Source organism: Ochotona princeps, chromosome 16 (genome assembly GCF_030435755.1).
Source record: "Ochotona princeps isolate mOchPri1 chromosome 16, mOchPri1.hap1, whole genome shotgun sequence".
In the NCBI taxonomy this organism is placed as follows: Eukaryota; Metazoa; Chordata; class Mammalia; order Lagomorpha; family Ochotonidae; genus Ochotona; species Ochotona princeps.
The window spans coordinates 57,079,338-57,094,529 of NC_080847.1; the positions used below are offsets into that span (position 1 = coordinate 57,079,338).

Sequence of the window (15,192 nt, forward strand, 5' to 3'; positions counted from 1 at the left end):
CTGGCCGGAGGCACACAGCCTGTGAGGCATCCCCACCCTCCCCCCAACCTCAGAGGGCGCCCAAGATCCACGCAGGACATAAGGGGTCTCCGGGCATTAAGCCAAGTTTCGCTAATTCTTTGTTTACCTGTGCCCCCAGAGAGCCAAAATTTCCAAATAAAAGCAACCAGAGTTCCAATGATTCCAGCCAAGCTGTGGCCACTTGGAAATCCATCCGCTGACACACTCCCAAGGCTCCGGCCCTGCACGCCAAGGCCCAGCTCCTGAGCCCTGCCTGAGGCTCCAACCGGAGGCCTAACCTCCTGGGGCCGCTGGGTTCTCGGTCATCACAGGGTCCACCCTGAGACGCCGTGGTTCCCAGGACAGAGAAGGCCTCAGACGCCTCCCTCGGTTGCACCTGGCAGCCATCTGGCACCCACTGCAGCATGACCAGTCACTATGAGGGGCAGCACCCAGGGCTGCTGGCTCCAGGCTCCGTGCCCCTTCCTGGCCAGCCCAGCAGAACCCCGACCTGTGGGCTCTCCCAGACTGAAGAACACGCAGGCAGGGACGAATGAACAGTGCCATTTATTGTCCCCGCCAGGCCCGACCCCTGTCCCCAAGCGTCCACTACCGCACATCCGCTGAGTCGGAGGAACCACTGGGGCCGGAACACCTGCAGAGAGTAGCCGCAAAGAACATTCTGGAGGCAGGGGTGGGGCACTCTCGCTGCAGCAGGCCGCTCCTCGCCACCTCTGCCCAGTCCACCGGGATTCATCCAGGTCCCGGGCAGCAGGGTCTGCAGAGCGCCAGGTGCGGTCTCGGTGGACAGGCGTCCTTGCCTAACTTGGGGAGGCGAGGCGGAGCGACGAGGACACCGTGTCCTGGGCCTTGTGCCCGTCCGCACCCCCCTGGCCTCTGGGTCTTGCTCCCTGCCAAGCCCGAGGGGCCCTACCCGCCACCCCGGGCTCTCCAGCCCTACCGGCCCTCCCCACCACGGCACTCGCCGCACCGCCCGCCGGGCCCCTCGGCCGCCGCCTCCTCCCCGCCGGCGCGGTAGTAGCTCTGCCCGCAGTCGCTGCAGACCGAGGGCGCGCCCACGGCGTGGACCCTCTTGTGTCTGCGCAGCGCGGCACCCTGCACGAAGCCCTCGCCGCATTCCACACAGATGTGCGCCGGCTCTTCGCCACCCACCGCCCCGAGCCCGTCGCCATGCTGCGCCCGCTGGTGGGCCAGCAGCCCGGCTCCGTGCCCGAAGCCCTTCCCGCACTCCACGCACACGTAGGGCTTGGGGGCTGGAGCGCGGCGTGACCGCGGCCCGGCCGCCTTGGCCCCCACGCTGGCCACCGCTGCAGCCGCGGCTGCGCCCTCGCCCGGCGCGCCCACCACGAGGACACCCTCGCCGTCGCCCACCGGGATGGCGATCTCGCCGTCCGCTGCCGCGGCCTCGTCGGGCGCCTTGGCCCGGCGCACGCTGGCCGCCAGGACCTTGGCTGCCACGCCAGGCCCGGAGAGCTCCGGGTGCAGGCGCAGGTGGCGCGCGAGGCTCTTGGGCTGGCTGAAGCCGCGGCCACAGCGCGGGCACACGAAGGGCTTGAGGCCGCTGTGCGAACGCCGGTGCTTGGCCAGGCTCTTGCTCTGCGTGAAGCTGCGGCCGCAGTCGGGGCACGCGTAGGGCTTCTCGCCCGTGTGGATGCGCTGGTGCTGCATGAGGTTGGAGCTCCAGCTGAAGCGCTTGCCGCACTCGGAGCACGCGTAGGGCTTCTCGCCCGTGTGGATGCGCCGGTGCTGCACCAGGTGCGAGCTCTGCGAGAAGGTCTTGCCGCAGTCGCTGCAGGCGTTGGGCCGCTCGCCCGTGTGAGTGCGCTGGTGCCGCGTCAGCTTGGACCAGTGGCTGAAGCTCTTGCCGCACTCGTTGCAGATGTAGGGGGCGGGCGGCCGCGGCCGGGGCGGGGGTCCCGCAGGCGGCGCGGACTGGGGCGGGGACAGCTTGGCGGGCGGCCAGCTGGGCACATCATCGTCATCCATGATGAGGATGTCCACTGGAAGGCAAGGCAGGGGTAGGGGACGTGAGCGAGGCAGGGCTCCAGGGGCCTCCAGGCAGCCCGGCAGCCCCTTCCTCCCTCACTGGTGCAAGCCCCCTCAGCCCACCTCTTGGCCTGCTGCCTGCCACCCTTGCCGGGCCCCAGGAGGTAGTCGCCTCGAGGTAGTCGCCTCCTGGCACTTGCCTGCGGCACCCCCCTGCTCACCACCCTCCCCTCCGCTGGCCTTTCTCTGACCCCACACAAAGACCTCCCCAAAGGCCAGCACAGCCATCGCGGCAGGCTCGGCCAATCAGCCAGGATCAGGGACATGGAAACAGCCTTGAGCACTGTGGGGACCCAGGAGGCTGGCAAGTGGGCGTGGGAGCCACAGCCTGGGCTTCGCCCCCACAGGAGAAACCCCAGGAGGCGGAGCTGAGCACTGGGCACTGCCTCAGCAGGTGCAGCTCTCCTGCCGCACACGGAGCTGAGAGTAGCAGCCCAGACACCAGCCCCGAGGGGAACCACGGCCAACTCCGGCCCGCTGCGAGCATCCACTGAGGCCGCAGGCTTCCCGACCCAGCGGGTAAATCAAGCCCCACTCTCTGGTCCCATGTTCCCACTGCCCACTTTCTGGACAGCCCCCAGGGCTATCACCTGGCCCCTGCTGCCCCTGGGGTCACCAAGGACTCCATTCTTCCTCGGAGACAGTTCCTGCCCGCTGCAGCACCTGACCTGGCGGGTCCCAGCCGCTCTACCTGCACCCTTGCTGATTTGGCCCAAACACCTGCCTTTGCAGCTATGCTGCTGGCGTTCAGGGCACACCTGGAGGCACCTGCCTCCCCAGCCAGGAGGCCCTGGGAGCCAGGGCTGCTGTGCTTACATGGGGACCTGGGGGGACCCACAGGCCAGCCAAGGAGGCTCTGGCTGTGGGTGGCTTGTTTCTGACTATCCTGCAACAGAGGCCCCAGGCCCCAGCAGGAAGACCGGAGGAGGCCGGCAGGCAGGCAGGCAGGCAGGTACTGTACAGGCACCAGGCAGAATCTTCAGAGCCCCGGGGTGAGGCTGCTGGGCAGTGCCGCATCCCCTGCCCTGAGATGCCCACACAGAGGGCTGTGGGTAAGGTGGCACTGTGGCATGGACTCACCCACGTACAGGCTGGCAGCAGCCCTGGAGGGCAGGGAAAGGCTGCACCCCCCAAGGTTCCCTGCACAGTGGGACCAGCTCTGTGGTGTTAGCACAGCAGGGCACAAGCTGTCAGGTGTGACAGTGGAGTCAGATCAGAGCAGAGGGGCTGGAGGCCCCCGTGTGCTGTCACTGAGCCATGTCACCTCAACACAGGGGCCTCCCGTGGTCCACAACTGCATCTCGTACAGCCCAAACACCGCTTTATCATCAAGTGAAAAGGAAGAGCCCCCGTAAAGCCCCACCTTCAGCCCACCCCGACATGCGAGCACATGCCTCCAGCCTGCCCAGGGCTCATCCCCCTGGGCCTCGGCTCAGCCACGGCCCCCAGCCCCGCCGCTGGCACTTCCTGCCGGGACCATCCGGGATGTCTGGAGCAAACCAGACGAGGTCCAGCTGGTGGACACAAGCCCATGCCCACAGACAGTGCAGGACTGGGTCAGGGAAGGGCAAGGGACAAGAGGGCAGCAGACCCCTCACCTGGGTTCTCGTGGCTAGCCATCTGCTGGTCCTCAGAGTCCAGCGGCCCCGGAGACCAGGCCTCTTCCCGCAGCTCCATGTCTGGGTCCCTGCTAGAGGCAGATGAAGACAGAGCTGACAGGACGCGGGGGGGGGGGGGGGGGCAGCGCTCGGCAGGGCAGCTGGCAGGCAGGCCTCGTGCCGACAGGGGGAGGGTAAACCTTGGGTGTCGGGGACTCCTGCCCAAGCTCCATCTCCAAGTCCCAGTGTCCTCCCTGGCTTGTGTGCAGGGTGGGGCTGCTGAATGGCTCACAGTGCCCACCAGGCCCGTCAGTGCTCCACATGCCACGTCCACCCTGAGCCTCTGTCCCATCCCTCCTCCACCTCCCCAACCTGCGGGACCTGGGTGCCTCCCACAGCTGGCCAACTGGCCTGGTGTGTGGGAACACTGGGCAAGCCGGAGCAGACACGCGGCGTGGGCACTCTGCAAGGGTCTGGGGCAATTAGGGCAGCCAACTCATCTACCCAAAATGCGACACACGGTTCCCATTTCAGGGATGGCAGGTCCCGAGTCGCGTTGGAGGCCACAGCCAAGGGCCTCTTCCAGGCTGGCTGTGAGGTGAGGCCTCCCCATACACAGCCCAGCCAGCAGTGGTCCCCGGCACGGTGCTGGGGGTGACCCCACGGCCACCAGCAGCTGTGTGTGGTCATGCCTGCCGCAATCACGTCCTGCCCTGCCATCTGCCTCCTCGCTCCGCACACACCAGAGTTCACCAAGCTCGCCACTCGCCGGCTGGGTGGCGTCTCGCTGCTCCTGCCCTCTGGCTCGGGTCGGAGATCCTGCTCCCCGCACCAATGCAGAGCCTCATCTCTGTGCAAGGGTGTGCCCAGGCCCTGGTGCCCCTCTCCCAGCAGGGCCCGCCCCGCGTCACCTCCTCGGACAACTGTTCCTAAAACCCTGGCTCTGTCACCACTGTGGGGAACCCGCCCCACCGACTGTCCTCTCCCTCCACCCCCAGGCACAGGGCCTCCCCAGGGACAGGGGCTGCTCCCAAGGCTGGAGACACCAAGGCAAACGAGCCCCGGGGGAGGGCAAGGATGGAAAACCCACTGCGACATCAGAAGTGCTTCAAGCAACAGGCAGCACTGGGGACAGCGTGGGCCTCTGCCTGAGCCCCAGCATCCTCTGAGACAGTGGCCACAGGGCCTGGACCCTCAGACCCAGAGCTGCAGGGCTGGGACACGAGACCACCATGGTCAGAACGGGAAGGACTAGAACCAAGGCCCACTGACCACCGATGCGGAAGCGCCAGCGGGGCCCAGGCCTGCAAGGCCCTGCCCCTGTGTGAGCCCACTGGTCCCTTTTTCTTTTTTTTTTTTAAGATTTATTTATTTGGAAAGGCAGATATACAGAGAGGAAGAGAGACAGAGAGGAAGATCTTCTATCCGATGGTTCACTCCCCAAGTGGCCCCAATGGCTGCAGCTGAGCCAATCCAAAGCCAGGAGCTTCTTCCAGGTCTCCCACGCACGTGCAGGGTCCCAAGGCTTTGGGCCATCCTTGACTGCTTTCCCAGGCCACAGGAAGGGAGACGGATGGGAAGCGGGGCTGCCGGGATTAGAACCAGCGCCCATATGGGATCCTGGTGCATGCAAGGTGAGGACTGTGACCACTATGCTATGCACCAGGCCCCCCTTTCTATCCCGACCCCCTGATGTTTCAGCAACAGGAAGGCTGAAGGCGGCTGTGCTGGCCGCAGTGAGGTCTACCCATCAGTCACTGGGCATCGCAGGGGAGGCAGAGCCTACCACGCACACACGCTCCCCCAGACACGGGGAGCCCTCGCCCTGCCGCACCTGCACGTAGCCAAGAGCAGGCACTGCCCTCGTCAAGCACTGGCCCCCACCTCCGACCCTCATCAGATCCAGCTGTCCTGCCGGCCTCCAGGTCCTCCCGTGCGGGGCCACCGCTGCAGCACACTTGCCGCCCTCCAGCCTGCCTCCCGTGCCTTGGCTCTCAGGACGACAGAGCCACCAGATGACAGGTGGCAAGCCCGCAGGGCTTCGCGTGCAGCATAGGCCTGCAGCTTCATGCAGCCGGCTGGATGGCACAGCTGGGCTGGCTGACAGTGGCCCGGAGGGAGGGGCCCCAGAGCACCAGGCACGTGGCCCAGACACTCCTGATGGCCAGCAGTGACACCCACACTCTCCCAACACTCAGGCAACCCTGTGAGCGCATGGAACACCACCACGTGTTGGTATGTGCGTACTTTTATTAAAAAGCAAACATGCTTTCAGAAATTGTGCCAAAGTTGGTTACAACCATAAACACTAAAGACACAACATTAGAACGCAAGGAGCCGCCTGGGCTGCCGGGAGGGAGAAGCGACCTGGGGCCGCCTCCTCACCGCAGCAAACTGTAACCCTGCCAGCCTCCCCCCACCTCCCCATGCCACTCCCTGCCATCCATCAGGCCGGGCCTCCCCCTGCCACCCCCAGGGCCAGGCCTCCCCATGCCACTCCCTGCCACCCCCCAGGCCAGGCCACCCCTGCCACCCCCCACCTTCCCCTAACTCCCCTACTTCCTCCCAGGCTGGGCTTCCTCCCACTATCCCCCAGGCCAGACCTCCCCACCAATCCCACTGCCTCCCCCCACCGCGGCCTGGCCAACCCAACCCTTCCAGCCAAGTCTCCACTTGACCCTCCTTGGCCCAGTTTCCTGTGAGCACAGAGCCTGGCCAGAGTGGGCACACAGGGTGATGACCAGAGCTGGTCCCAACCCTGACGGCCCTCCTGCCAGCCTGCAGGTGCAGCTGTGGCTCCTGCGGGGGCCGAGGGCCGGACGCCGGCCAGTAGCCTCTTGAGGCCAGTCCATTGCTCCCGGGGTAAGAATGACTGTTTGAAGGGCCACACTTGGGCATGCACGCTGGAAGGCCTGGCTGAGTCAGGCTCCTCTGTCCTGACCCAGCTCCCTGTGCGGTGGCAGCAGCAGGGGACAGCTCAGACGTGTGGGAGACTCCGGCCGAGTCCCAGGATCCCAGCCTCGGCCTGGCCAGCCCCCGCTGCTGCAGACACCTGGAGGAGTGGACAGTGGACAGATCTACCTCTGCCTCTCAGAGTGAGAACACCAGGTAGAGGGCCGGCAGCCTGCGACAGAACCCCGCGGCCCCAGTGCGCCTCTCCCCCACGACCCCCGGCCTCCCACACCTCTCCCCCACGACCCCCGGCCTCCCGCGCCTCTCCCCCAGGATCCCCGGCCTCCTGCGCCTCTCCCCCACGATCCCCCCGGCCTCCCGCGCCTCTCCCCCACACCCCACGGCCCAAGCGCACCCCTCCCCCACGAACCCCCGGCCTCCTGCGCCTCTCCCCCACACCCCACAGCCCCAGTGCACCTCTCCCCCACGAACCGCCCCCCCCCCCCGCCCTGGTGCGCCTCTCCCCCACGACCCGCCCCCCCCCCCCCACCCCGGCGCACCTCGCCCCCACAAAGCCCAGCCACTGCAGTGGGGCCCATGGCAGGAAAATTGGCTGGGAACTGAGAGCCAGGCCCAGATGGGAAGCCCCAGTTGGAGGGGCAAGGCTGTGGGCTGCCCCGCGATTCCTACCATTTCCTCTTGAGACGCCCGGTTTGGGAGGGCCTGTGGCACAAGGGGCTGGGGCTAGGAAAGTACCGTGGCCCAGGAAGGGTCCACCCCCCACCCTGCTGGCCCAGGGAAAAGGTCAAATGAAGAGCACTGACAGGTGGACAGAGGCCACGGGGCAGCAGGGCTGGGGCCGCCACAGAGGTGTGCCTGGCTGCAGCCTCCCCCCGCCCACCTCGGCCTGGCTCGAGCAATCCAGCTAGCGCTCGGCGCTGAGAGTGCTATTAACCTCGAGACAAATTATTGTTATTATTGTTGTTATTAGGCCCACCCACCCCTCTGGATGCCTGCCCGCCAATTACCACTGCCTTTCTAGTGCTGCCAGCCTTGGCGCCCAGCCGGAGGAGACCTGCGTGCGCCCCACCTCCCCACACTCAACACACCGACTCTCACTCCTCAGCCTCACGTCCCTCCCCTTCCTGGAGGGCCCCACCTCACTGTCCACTCCAGCGGTTTCCTCCTACAGCCCTCACCTCCATCCTGATTCTCTCAAGTCTCCTTCCCTCACCAAAGACCAACTGGTCTTTATAGTCACCCAAGGGGCAGAGCTGTGGTGTAGCAAGTTCAGCCACTGCCTGTGGTGCTGCCTTCCATATGGTTCATGTCCCAGCTGCCCCACTTCCCATCAGCTCCCAGCTAATGGCCTGCAAAGCACCAGAGGGTGGCTCAAATGCCTGGGCCCCTGCACCCGTGTGGGAGACCCAGGAGAAGCTCCTGGCTTAGGCTTGGCTCAATTTTACCATGTGGCTGGTCATCTGGACAGTGAACCATGAGATGGAAGATCTCTCTCTTTCTCTTTCAAATAAATAACCGAGTTAAAAAAAAAAAAAAGGCACCCACCCCAGACCCAGTCACACAGTGTGGGCAGATCCTGGGCGGTATTCCTGCAGAGCAGACACAGCCGACAAGACTCTGCCAACACTCACCTCCAAGGACACAAGCCAGGCTAAGGAGCGATGGCGCAGCACCATGGGGTCCCACTGCGCCTAACAGGTCCTGGGAAAAAGGACGTAGAGGGACAGGCGCCCATGACGCCACCAGGCCTGTGCCGAGGGGACAGGCACCCACAGCGCCACCAGGCCTGTGCCGAGGGGACAGGCACCCACGACGCCACCAGGCCTGTGCCGAGGGGACAGGCACCCACGACGCCACCAGGCCTGTGCCGAGGGGACAGGCACCCACAGCGCCACCAGGCCTGTGCCGAGGGGACAGGCACCCACAGCGCCACCAGGCCTGTGCCGAGGGGACAGGCACCCACGACGCCACCAGGCCTGTGCCGAGCGGACCTGCACCCACAGCGCCACCAGGTGTGTGCCCAAGAGGACATGCAAACCTGTGCGGCATACACTCAGAGGCAACACGCCTGAGCAGCCGTGGAGCAAAACAAACCAGCAGATCCATTGCACGGCAGTGCCTGGGCCATAACAGGGAAAGGTCTGACGCCAGCTCGTGGGCCAGACCCCAAGCTCCGTGCTTCGTGAAACCCACAATGTACCCAGTATATGAAGCCACTGGCAGAGTGGACTCGGGGCTCCCCAGAAAGCAGAAGGACCGCTACGGACAGAAGGGGTTGAGGACAGTGTCCCACAGTCAATGGGGCCAAGATGAGCAAGTTCAAATCACAGGCAGGTGCCCTGCACCCCACAGGGCTCAAGTTCAGCACCCCGGCCTCCCGCTGCACCTGCTGCTGCTGCCTGCAGCCGGGAGCAGATCCCTCCATGGCCCTGCAGCCCAGCTGGCCTGCAGGCTCCGCCCACTCCACTGGCCAGCCAGGCCAACCTGCTCCTCCTGCCCCACTCCCCGACCATGGCTCACCTGCCCCTCTGGCCATCTCTGGTCGCCCCAACACCCCAGGGCACACACTCAGGAGTCAGGACCCAGACACCACCCACGCTCAGCTCAAACCCCCAGACGTCCCACAAGACACGCTTCCTCCACCTCCCAAGGGCGGCCCCTCCGGGGGGCTCACCCCTCCAGGCTGCGACCCTGTACCTCGGCTGAGTCAGGTAAAGTCTACACCGTAGACCTGGGGACCTCAGGGACACCTGCTCTTCCTGTCTACACTGCAGGCCTGGGGACCCCAGGGACACCTGCTCTTCCTGTCTACACTGCAGGCTTACAGACCCCCAGGGACACCTGCTCTTCCTGTCTACACTGCAGGCTTACAGACCCCCAGGGACACCTGCTCTTCCTGTCTACACGGCAGGCCTGGGGACCCCCAGGGACACCTGCTCTTCCTGTCTACACTGCAGGCTTACAGACCCCCAGGGACACCTGCTCTTCCTGTCTACACGGCAGGCTTACAGACCCCCAGGGACACCTGCTCTTCCTGTCTACACTGCAGGCTTACGGACCCCCAGGGACACCTGCTCTTCCTGTCTACACGGCAGGCTTACAGACCCCCAGGGACACCTGCTCTTCCTGTCTACACGGCAGGCCTGGGGACCCCAGGGACACTCTGTTGGGGACATGGCAGCCCCACGAACATCTCCTTGTCTCTGCCCTGCTGTGCTCAGCTCCTCAGGGTCCGCGATGTCAGGTGACGAGGCCTGGCCTGGAGCACAACCACAGGACTCCCTGCTCCCCGCCTCCCCCTCCAGCAGCAGCTCCCCAGCTCACACGGCTCACATCAGGGCTGGCTCCAGTCTCGGTGACCCAGGCAGAGCCGGGCCATGTCACAGTCCCTGCACCCCAAGCACTGCACCACACAGCCGCTGCAGTAACAGGAGCCTCCCTCCTGCCAGCGCCGCAGCCCCAGCTCCCAGCAGGCGCCTGCAGCACTGGGGGACAGCCATCAGCACCCCAGGTGGAGGTGCCAGAAACAAAGCCACTCTTCCAGTCAGGGACAGAAAGATGTCCAAAGGATTAGGGCCCCTGGTGGCCAGCTGCCGGGGGCAGGGAGGGCAACTGTGTGTACCTTCCACATCCCGTCACGCCCAGGGCGCCACTGGCCGGACTGGCCAGGCCTCAGCAGCACCTATGAAGCTTTCCTGGGATTTCCTGCTCACCGGACTCTAATGAACCTGCTGTCCCTGTCACAGGGCTGTAGCAGCGGCTACGCTCTCACCCTGACCCCCACGACCCCCCCACCCCGCTGGTCCTGCACCCTGAGCTAGGCGCTCCTCCTGCCAAGCCCTCGCCTTACAGGTCATCGTGGAAGTGCGAAGCAGAAGGCAAGAGTCAAAGCCAGTCCACTGCTGTGAAGGACGCCTGCCTGACTCTACAGCACCTCTTGCAGGTTCCCACAGGATGTGCACCCCTGGCACTGCCCAGCACAAACCCTGCATGGCAGCCCTGGGAATCTCTGACCCAGCCTCCACTGCCAGGGCCGGGGTCACGCTCCCTGCACCGCTGCAGCAGAAGAAGCCAGTGCTGTGGGAGCCCACAGGGAGATGGCAGGAACAAGGAAAGTGCCAACAGGGCAGAGGGGGCAGCCCCCGGCTGTGAGCTAGCTGCCTCCCAAGGAGCCTCGGCGATGCCCCGTGCTTGCCTCAGCTCGCAGCCCCCGAGTCCTACTGCCCCATGCTGGAGGCGTCCAGGAGGGCAGGGCTGTGGACCAGGCTCCCAGCTGGCCTCGCGCCATGTGCCTTACCCAGCAGGAACTAGACACTGACACCCAAGATGCCTTTCTCACAGCTCCCATCTGCCCCATGGGGGGAGGCATGGCAGTGGACACACACACAAGCCATGCAACTGCTGGGCACATCGTCGGACCCCTGGTCACGAGGTGACCGCTTCGGCCCTAGAGCACGTAGGACAGCGAGCGCCCAGCCAGGTCCAGAGGGCGTAGGGCACAGGGCGGTGAGTGTCCAGCCCAGGGCCCAGAAGGCCCAGAGGGCCCAGAGGGCGCAGGGCAGCGAGCACCCAGGCCAGGGTATGGGAGGGCATAGGGGAGAGTGTCCTGCTACTGCTGCCAGGCCCAACTCCACTGTCCCTGTAGGCCCCACGTGCTCCCCTGGGGCCTGGAGCCCCCAGGGCCATGCCCGTGGACCTCCCTGTCCTCTGTTCGGAGTCTTGGCTGGGCCCCCAGCAGGCGCAGCATGGGCTTCACTGGACCACTGTCCATCTCAGGAGCCTGAGGAGGAAACCCAGCCTGGGAAAGGGGAAGTTCACGTCCAAGGCCACGCGCCAGCTCAGCCAGCCAGGGCCTAGCACACGGCCACCCACAGGATGCGTCACGGGGGTCTCCCTGAGGGTCTCCCCAGGAGGGTCAACACCATCACTACCACCCTAAACTGCCCCAGGCAAAACCGAGCCACAGAGCCAGAGTGGCCAGGCACAGTGCCCACCCCATGACAAGCACACAGGACACCCAGCCCAAGCACTCACTACGCGCAACAGGTGTGTTCGCTACAGGCGGCCAAAGCGGCTTAGGGCCTTCCTCAGGTGCTAAGCCAGGATCAGAGCAACTGGGTGACCCCGCCAGGCAGATCCCACCCTAACTGGGTGCTCAGGCTGCCATGCTGGGCCGGATCCCACCCTAGCTAGGTGCTCAGGCTGCCACGCTGGGCCGGATCCCACCCTAACTGGGTGCTCAGGCTGCCACGCTGGGCTGGACCCCATCCTAACTGGGTGCTTAGGCTGCCACGCTGGGTCCTGGCACCAGCACCCCCACCCAGGTCACTCTCTTCCTGAAGCCCTGAGCAGCCTCCTTGGGGGTTAGGCTGGGCGGGGTCAGCGTGGCCCCTGGACACTGCTCTGACGTGTCAGTCACCCTGAGTGCCCACCATCCAGCCCTTGCACCCTTGCTCATCTGTCCTGTGCAGAACCCAGCACGGGGTCCCTCGTCCGTGCTGACCCCCAAGTCCCAGCCGCTGGTCCGCACAGCTCGAGGACGGCCACGCGGAGGCTGACGCTGCCCCGCCCGGTCAGCGCTGAATGAATGGGCCCTCCCTCCCCGCCGTGTCAAAGGCAGGGTGCACACGCCCGGGGCAAGCCAGGGGACCTGCCGACTCGCCAAGAACAGAAAACGGGAAGGGACGGCAGGAGATCCGGGCGCCCAGGCCGTCCAGCCGACCCTCCCCCACTGACCAGCTGACCCTCCCCCGCCGAGCAGGCGCCACCACTTCCGGCCACGACCCGCGCCGGAGGACCACGCCGCTCCGCCCCGAGAGGAAAGGCCGCCGGGGAAGGGGAAGGGAAAGGGGAAAGGGAGCGACCGGGAGCCACCACACCGCCACGCGCGCTCCCGCCGCGCACACGCACGCGCGCCCCGCCCCTCCCGGCGCGCTCCCGCAACCCGGCCGGCGGGCGCGCACGCGCACTCCCGACCCCGCGTGGCTCCGGCTGCGCGCCCCCCCGACGGCGCACGCGCACTCGCCGCCCCGCGTGCCCGCCCCCCCGCGCGCGCCGCGCACGCGCACTCGCCGCCCCGCCGCGCGCGCCCGCGCCGTCCCGCCCGCCCCACCCCCTCCCCGCGCGCCCGCCGCTCCCCGCGCGCGCCCCCGCGCCCGCCGCGCCCGCGCCCGCCCTCACCTCCTCGGCCCCGGGGCCGCCGCGCCGCGCTCCTCCTCCCGTCTGCTTCCCCGCGGATGGCGGCGGCGGCGGCGGCGGCGGCAGCGGTGGCAGCGGCGACTCAGACCCTGGGGTCAGGGGGACGGGCGCCCAGGCCGGAAGTGACCTCCCCGGCCGCTTCCGCCCGCGCGGCGCTCCGTCCCCTCCCCGCGCTGCCCTCCCTCCGGGCCACCCCCGGTCGTCTCCGCTCCAGGACGGCGGGCCTCGCTGGGCCGCCCTGCCCGCGGGCTCCGGCGCCCCCCGGGGCCGACACGGGTCCTCCGGCCGCGCCCCGTCCGCCCGGCGGCCCCGGCCCGTTAGGCGGAGACTTCCGGGTGTCGGGGCGGCGCCCCCCGCTCCGCCGCCGTGGGCTGCCCGCGCGTGCGCCGTCCGCGGCCCGGGAGGGACGCTCGCGCCTGGCCGGGGCCTCCCGGCGTCTCGGTCGCCGTAACCCGTTGTCTGCCGAGGCCGTGCGGGGCGTCACCGCAAGCAGGACCCTGGGGAGGACCCCACAGGCTGACCCCGCGAGCAGAACCGGGGGCGGACCCCCACAGGCTGACCCCGTGAGCTGAACCCTGGAGAGGCCCCCCACAGGCTGACCCCGCGAGCTGGACCCTGGGGAGGCCCCCCACAGGCTGACCCCGTGAGCTGAACCCTGGAGAGGCCCCCCACAGGCTGACCCCGCGAGCTGGACCCTGGGGAGGCCCCCCACAGGCTGACCCCACGAGCAGGACCCTGGGGAGGCCCCCCACAGGCTGACCCCACGAGCAGGACCCTGGGGAGGCCCCTCACAGGCTGACCCCACGAGCAGGACCCTGGGGAGGCCCCCCACAGGCTGACCCCACGAGCAGGACCCTGGGGAGGCCCCCCACAGGCTGACGCCACGAGCAGAACCGGGAGTGGACCCCGTGAGCTGGGCCCTGGGGTGGCCCAGCGAGCCGGACCCCGGACTGGCCAGCGTGGCCTCCAGGGGCTGACCCTGGGGTGACCCAGCGTGGTCCCGTGGGCCTGTGGCCCTCACACAGGCACACCACTTCCCTCGGGCCCCTGCCTCGCCCTGTGCCCTTTGCCCACCATGCTCACCCCAGAAACAGACCTCTAGGCTTTGGCGGAGGAGGCCAGTGGGGTGGCGTGACAACTTCTCCCCAGGGACTCGGGGAGAGCTTTAGTAGCCTGGCAGGACCTGGCTGGCTGCGAGCTTTCCGGCTGTGGCGTGGGCAGAGTGGGTCTGGGGGAGGCGGGGAGCACCTGCCTGCCACAGCAGTCATGGAGGAGGGGGTCCCAAAGAGGAAGCCGCAGGGCCGGTGTCGTCGAGGCGCTGTGGCAGTAAGTCCGGAGCCTCGGGAGAGCGACAGGTGCACTCCAGCGTGCCTGAGCAGCAGCACTCATTTAGTCCACTTGGAAAAGCTTTTCATTTGGCAGGCAGAGTTAGAGAGGAAGGACACATCTTGTACCTGCTGGTTCACCCCGCAGGTGCCTTGGGAAACGAAGCAGCTAAGAGTCCATTGGGGGAACAAACATGCTAAAATCCTTGTACTCTTAGCTGGTTTCTTCATGTTCTTCCTCTCCTTATCTTGACCTTGAGGTAGGGGAGAGAGGAGCCAATCAGGAAAGCTAAAGGAAACAAACGACAAGCCCTGCCCTCAGCAGCTGTGCGTGGGCAGACAGGTCACACAGTGCGTGCTGCCCCCGAAGCACCAGCCTGCCCACGCCCCCCCGCCCCCTTCCGTTCCTCAGCCTGCCCACATGGCGCCTCCCTCCCCGCCCTTCTGTTCCGCTGTCCGCTCTAGCTCAGTACTGAACCTTGGCTGCGGTGAGCTGTGCAAGCCTCATTCAGGTCCTGGACTGAGGTCCTGAGGCTGCTGGGCTATGGGTGGTCAGGAGATTCCCAGTGGCCACCTTGTGCAGAGCCGTGCCACCACGCCTGCGACGTGATCCAGAGCAGAGCATGTGTGCAGGTGCCAGGGAGCGGGCGCAAGCCCCAGCTCTGCGGGTGCACGTGTCCCCAGAAGTTACCCTCCAACCGGGAGGCACTCCCAGGGCCTGTTACCAGGACACACAGCCGAGTGGTCAGAGGCTGGGGAGGCAGGAGTGGGGAGTCGGTGCTCCTGGGTTTGGGCGAGCTGCAGGTCTGACTGTCGCTGCTGGTGACGGCACAGCAGCCAAGGGCTTGTCCTGGATGCTGGTGGGTCACAGAGCTGGAGATAAAATTTTTGTGTGCACTGACTTGCCACCACCAGTAAAAATGCTGCGATCTCGCTTTAGTCCCTTGGCCAGGGAAGCTCTACCTTGTCCCCAGGAGACTGACCCCAGAAGCAGGGGACTGCCCCAAGTCCCCCGGGCAGATGGCACCCCTGCCCCCTGGGATCTGCAGGAGTGGGAGCTGCCAATCAAACACAGGGGTCTTAGCCACTGT

The 15,192-nt window shown here is 66.7% G+C and overlaps 1 protein-coding gene across 3 annotated transcripts; it reads right to left on the reverse strand.

The window, feature by feature from the left end:
• Window positions 1–550: 550 nt before the first annotated feature.
• Window positions 551–12,960, reverse strand: ZNF787 (zinc finger protein 787). Of its 3 annotated transcripts, none has more exons than XM_058674921.1 (3): window positions 12,759–12,957; window positions 3,666–3,754; window positions 551–2,021 (listed from the first exon to the last, which is right to left on the reverse strand). In XM_058674921.1, the coding sequence occupies exons 2-3, from the start codon at window positions 3,742–3,744 to the stop codon at window positions 958–960; spliced, it is 1,143 nt and encodes a 380-aa protein (XP_058530904.1). In that variant the 5' UTR covers window positions 3,745–3,754; window positions 12,759–12,957; the 3' UTR covers window positions 551–957. The 3 variants fall into 3 exon arrangements, with proteins under 3 accessions (XP_058530904.1, XP_058530903.1, XP_058530905.1); XM_058674920.1 differs by having other exon boundaries at window positions 3,666–3,757; window positions 12,759–12,955; XM_058674922.1 differs by lacking the exon at window positions 3,666–3,754 and having other exon boundaries at window positions 12,759–12,960.
• Between the last annotated feature and the right edge of the window lie 2,232 nt (window positions 12,961–15,192).